Here is a 6,141-nt window from a genome sequence, read left to right on the forward strand (position 1 = left end):
TAAAAGTATCTATTAAATCCAGCTGATCTAATGTGTCATAATGTGTCATTACGGCCACTGTTTCCATATTTTGGTTTTCTGTCTGTAGAATCTGTCCCTTGGTGTTAGTGGTGTGTTGAAGTCCCCTACTATGATAGTGTTACTGTTGATCTCTGTCTTTATGTCTGTCAATATTTGTTTTATATATTTAGGTGCTCCTGTGTTGGGTGCATAGATGTTTACTAGGGTATGTCCTCTTGTTGGACCAATCCTTTTATTATTATGTAGTACTCTTCTTTGACTTTTATTATAGTCTTCATTTTAAAGTCTATTTTGTCCGATGTAAGTATTGCTACTCCAGCTTTTTTCTCATTTCCATTTGCATGTTTTCCATCCCTTTACTTTCAGCCTGTGTGTGTCTTGATCTGAGTTGAGTCTTGTATACAGCATATGCATGGGCCTTGTTTTCTTATCCACTCAGCCTCCCTGTTTCTTTTATTGGAGCATTTAATTCATTTATATTTAAATTATTGTTAGGTACATAGTTATTGCCATTTTGTTTTTCATATTTTTGGTCTTCGTTGGTTTGTTTTCATCTTCTTAAAGAAGCTCTTTTAACACTTCCTGCAATACTGGCTTAAATTCCTTTAGCTTATTCTTTTCTGGGAAGCTCTTTATCTCTCCTTCAATTTTAAATGATAGCCTTGCTGCGTAGAGCAGTCTAGGTTGTAGGCCTTTGTTTTTCATCACTTTGAATATTTTCTGCCACTCCCTTCTGACCTGCAAAGTTTCTATAAAGTCAGCTGATAGTCTTACGGAGCTCCCTTGTAAGTAACTTGCTGTCTATCTCTTGTTGCTTTTAGGATTCTCTCTATGTCTTTAACCTTTGCCATTTTAACTATGATGTGTCTAGGTGTGGGCCTGTTTGGGTTCGTCTTGTTGGGAACTCTCTGCACTTCTTGGGCTTGTATGTCGATTTCCTTCACCAGGGTAGGGAAGTTCTCAGTCATTATTTCTCCAAATAAGTTCTTGATCCCTTGCTTCCTCTCTTCTACTTCTGGTATTCCNTGACCCCCAACCATAAAATTATTTTCGTTGCTACTCTATAACTGTAATTTTGCTACTGTTATGAATCGTAATGTAAGTATCTTTTTGTTTTCCGATGGTCTTAGGCGACCCTTGTGAAAGGGTTATTTGACCCCCAAAGGGGTCGCGACCCACAGGTTGAGAACCACTGCCTTAAAGGAAGACAGGTATTAAAACCACATCTGGGCTCTGGAGTGTTCTTTATTAATGGTGTGTCATTGTTTTCAGGCCCTCCCAGCAGATAGGAGAGAGATTGAGAAAGAGAGAGAGAGAGAGGGGGAGGGGGAAGGGGAGGGGGAGGGAAAGGTTGATTGAGATTGAACATATCTAAAAATTAATTTTTCTCCTATCTGTATAATTGAAATGTAGACCTTTTTTTTTTTTTTTTACAAAACTCTAATTAGATACAGATGTGTATTTTTGGATAGATGTCATTCCTTTTCTCTTAATTTTTAACAGGTGGCTAAACCCCTTGTTTAAAATTGGTCACAAACGGAGATTAGAAGAAGATGATATGTATTCAGTGCTTCCAGAAGATCGCTCAAAGCATCTTGGAGAAGAGTTGCAAGGGTAAGCAACAGCCAGTAAGGAGGAGGGTAAGAAAGAAAGACCATCTAAGCATGTGGCTAATGGTTTGGACTGGGTATGGCCTTCCTTTGGGCCCTCCTGGAGCCTACTTCTCCTAACATTGCACATTTACCTCCCCTCAGGCTGTCATTGGACTTAGCCCACTTTGGCAGCTGGGGGAAACCTGTGTTTCCTATGCATTTATGGGAGTGGAAGGAGCTCACAGCAATGGCCCCGAACGCTGAGATCTGTCCCTGGAGGAGGAATCACTGGAGGAAGTTGTCTGTATTCCCGTCTGCCCGCATGGGCTGCTCACGGTGCTGTAAATCCAGCAGAGCTTGGCAGTAACTTGTTTCCTGAGATGGGAATTCTTTCCCTCCAGGCCTGTTTTTCAGATGTTGCACCACACATCTTGCAGGAGCCCTGCAAATAATTAGCTAGCATTTATGGGACAGCCATGAAATGTCCTGTAATAAACACTTCGCTTATCTTTCATTCTGCCAGTTCCCCCATGTTGCCCTATGGCATGGCATGCTGTTCTTCACTGTGCTTTATTTCTCATTGCAGGTACTGGGATAAAGAAGTTTTGAGAGCTGAGAAAAACTCACAGAAGCCTTCTTTAACAAAAGCAATCATAAAGTGTTACTGGAAATCCTATTTAGTTTTGGGAATTTTTACGTTAATTGAGGTAAAGCCTTTTTTTTTTAAAAAAAATTAGTTTCAGGTGTACAAAATAATGTACTAGATATTTACGCCCCTCACAAAATCTACTCCCCCAATCTACTACCCCTCTGACATCGTATATAGCTGTTACAATTCCATTGACTCTATTCCCCATGCTGTATTCCATATCCTGTGACTATATATGCATTAAATTATAATTGACATTCAATATTATTCAGCTTCAGCTTCAGGTGTACAGCACAGTGGTCAGGCATCTAAACCGTCCATGAAGTGGTCTCCCTAATATGACAGGTGCCCATCTGAACCCCTACAAAATCTTTACATTATTGGTTATATTCCCCAAACTGTCTTTCGTATCCCTGTGGCAATATTGGTGGCTACCAATTTGTGCTTTCGAATCCCCTCACCTTCTACCTCATTCCCGTCCCCTCCCATCTAGCAGCCATCAGTTTTTCCTCTGTGTCCGTGAGACCATTTCTGTTTACATTACTCATTTATTCTGTTCTTTAGATTCCACATATAAGTGAGATCATGTGGTATTTGTCTTTCTCCATCTGACTAATTTCACTTAGCATAATGTTCTCTAGATCCCGTCCATATCGTTGCAAATGGTAAGATTTCATTCTTCCTTATGGCCGAGTAATACTGTGTTGTATAAATGTACCACAGTTTTTTAATCCAGTCATCTACCGATGAGCATTTCGATCATTTCCATGTTTTGGATATTGTGAATAGCACTGCAATAAACATAGGGGTGTATATACTTTTTCGAATTAGCATTTTGCATTTCTCTGGATAGATACCTACGAGTGGAATTGCTGGGTCATAATGGTTCCATTTCCAGTTTTTTTGAGATACCTCCATACTGATTTCCGTAGTGGCTGCACCAATCTGCAATCCCACCAACAGTGCAGCAGGGTTCCCTTTTCTCCACAGCCTCGCCAGCACTTGTTTGTTGATTTATTGATGATAGCCATTCTCACTGGGGTGAGGTGGTATCTCATTGTGGTTTTCATTTGCATTTCTCTAATGATTAGTGAGGTTAAACATTTTTTCATATGTCTGTTGGCCATCTATATGTCCTCTAGAAAAATATCTCTTCATGTGCTCTGCCCATTTTTTAATTGGATTGTTTGTTTTTTTTGGTGTTGAGTTGAATGAGTTTTGTTTTTGTTTTTGTTTTAGCTGAGCCATCCTGCAACCTATTGGCAGCTCAGCAGCTCAGCTCGGGCCAGGAATCAAACCGCTTTTGCTCAGAGCTCTCACTCTTTAGTGAGCTCTTAACCAACTGAGCCACTGGGCCGGCCCTGAGTTGTTGTTTTTTAAAAATAAATTTTGTATATTAACCCCTTATCAGATGTATCATTGACAAATATCTTCTCCCATTCAGTAGGATGCCTTTTTATTTTATTGATGGCTTCCTTTGCTGTGAAAAGACTTTTTAGTTTGATGCAATCCCATGCTTATTTTTTCTTTCACTTCCCTTGCCCAAGGGGATATAGCAGTAAAAATATTACTAAGGATAATGTCTGCAAATTTACTTCCTTATTTTCTTCTAGGAGTTTTATGGTTTCGGTTCTTACATTTAAGTCTTTAATCCATTTTGAATTTATTCTCGTATATGGCGTAAGGAGGTGGTCCAACTTAATTTTTTTGTATATGTCTGTCCAATTTTCCTATCACCATTGAGTAGACTGTCTTTATACCAATGTAAATTATTGCTTCCATTTTCATAGATTAAATGACCATATAGGTATGGATTTATTTCTGGGCTCTCTATTCTGTTCCATTGATCTATGTGTCTGTTCTTATGCTAGTACCATGCTGTTTTGATAGCCTTGTAGTATGATTTGATGTCAGGTAGTATAATACCTCCCACGTTTTTCTTATTTCTCAAGATTGCCGTGGCTATTCGGGGTCTTTTATGGTTCCATATAAATTTTAGGATTATATGCTCTATTTCTATGAAAAATGTCATTGGTAATTTGATAGGAATTGCTTTGAATCTATATATTGCCTTATGTAGTATGGCTATTTTAACTATATTCTTCCTATCCATGAGCACGGTATGTGTTTCCATTTATTTGTATCTTCTTTCATTTCTCTCTTCAGTATCTTATAATTTTCTGATTATAGGTTTTTTACTTCTTTGGTTAAATTTATTCCTATATATTTTATTGTTTTAGCAGCAATTGTAAATGGGATTGTTTTCTTAATTTCTCCTTCTGATAGTTTATTATTGATATATACAAATGCAACTGATTTATGAATATTAATTTTGTGTCCTGCTACTTTACTAAATTCATTTATCAGTTCTGTTTTTTGGTGGAGTCTTTGGTGTTCTCTCTATATAGTATCATGTCATCTGCATATTTTACTTCCTCCTTTCCAATTTGGATGCCTTTTATTTCTTTTTCTTATTTGATTGCTGTGGCTAGAACTTCCAGAACTATGTTGAATAGAAGTGGTGAAAGTGGGCAGCCTTGTCTTGTTCCTGATCTTAAGGGGAATAGGTTTAGTTTTTTCCCATTGAGAATGATGTTAGCTGTGGATTTATCATATATTGCCTTTGTTATGTTGAGATATGTTCCCTCTATTCCCACTTTGCTAAGCGTTTTTTATCATAAATGGCTGTTGGATTTTGTCAAATGCTTTTTCTGCATCTATTGACATGATCATATGATTATTTTTCATTTTGTTAATATAGTGTATCACATTAATTGATTTGTGGATATTGAAACATCCTTGCATACCAGGAATGAGTTCCACTTGATCATGGTGTATGCTCTTTTTAATGTATTGCTGAATTTGGTTTGCTAGTATTTTGTTGAGGATTTTTGCATCTGTGTTAATCAAGGATATCGGCCTATAGTTTTCTTTTTTGTAATGTCTTTGTCTGGTTTTGGGGTCAGGGTGATAGTGGCCTTGTAAAAAGAGTTTGGGAGCTTCCCCTCCTTTTGGGTTTTTTTGGAAATTCTGAGGAGAATAGATGATAATTCTTTTTTGAATGCTTGGTAAAATTCACTTGTAAAGCCATCTGGTCTAGGGCTTTTGCTTCTTGGGAGCTTGTTGATTAGTGATTCAATTTTCAATTTTACTGAAAAGTCTATTCAGATTTTCCATTTCTTTTTGATTCAGCCTTGGAAGGTTGTGTGCTTCTAGAAAATTATCCATTTCTTCCAGATTGTCAAATTTGTTGGTGTATAGTTGCTCATAGTATTTTCTTAAATTTTTTTGTATTTCTGTTGTGTCTATTGTCACTTCTCTTTCATTTCTGATTTTATTAATTTGTGTCCTCTCTCTCTCTTTCTTGATGAGTCTGGCTAAAGGTTCGTCAATTTTATTTATCTTTTCAAAAAAACCAGCACTTGGTTTTATTGATCTTTTGTATTGGTTTTTTAGTCTCTATTTTATTTATTTCTCCTCTGATCTTTATTATTTCCTTCCTTGTATTGCATTCGGGCTTATTTTGCTGTTCTCTTTCCAGTTCCCTTAGGTGTAATGATATACTGTTTTTTTGAGATTTTTCTTGTTTCTTTAGGTAGGCCTGCATTGCTATGAATTTTCCTCTTAGGACTGCTTTTGCTGTATCCCATAGTTTGTCTCGAGGTATCTTTTGATTTCTTCCTTAATGTCATTTTTGACCCATTCATTATTTAGTAACATGTTATTTAGCCTCCATGTATTTATGTGTTTTCTAGTTTTTTTTTCTTGTAATTGATTTCTAATTCATAGCACTGTGACCAGAGATGATGCTTGATATGATTTCAGTTTTCTTAAATTTACTGAGACTTGTTTTGTGGCCTAACATGTGGTCTGTCTTGG

General features: G+C 37.0%; 1 protein-coding gene across 1 annotated transcript in view; it reads left to right on the forward strand.

Moving 5' to 3' along the window:
• ABCC4 (ATP binding cassette subfamily C member 4 (PEL blood group)) overlaps nt 1-6,141 on the forward strand; it is a 289,286-nt gene that overhangs the window by 54,007 nt on the left and 229,138 nt on the right. The window contains exons 2-3 of the mRNA XM_019663851.1: nt 1,525-1,635; nt 2,200-2,320. Coding sequence (XP_019519396.1) covers nt 1,525-1,635; nt 2,200-2,320 — 232 coding nt within the window. The remainder of the gene's footprint in view (nt 1-1,524; nt 1,636-2,199; nt 2,321-6,141) is intronic.

This window comes from Hipposideros armiger, unplaced genomic scaffold (genome assembly GCF_001890085.2).
Source record: "Hipposideros armiger isolate ML-2016 unplaced genomic scaffold, ASM189008v1 scaffold_407, whole genome shotgun sequence".
Taxonomy (NCBI): domain Eukaryota; kingdom Metazoa; phylum Chordata; class Mammalia; order Chiroptera; family Hipposideridae; genus Hipposideros; species Hipposideros armiger.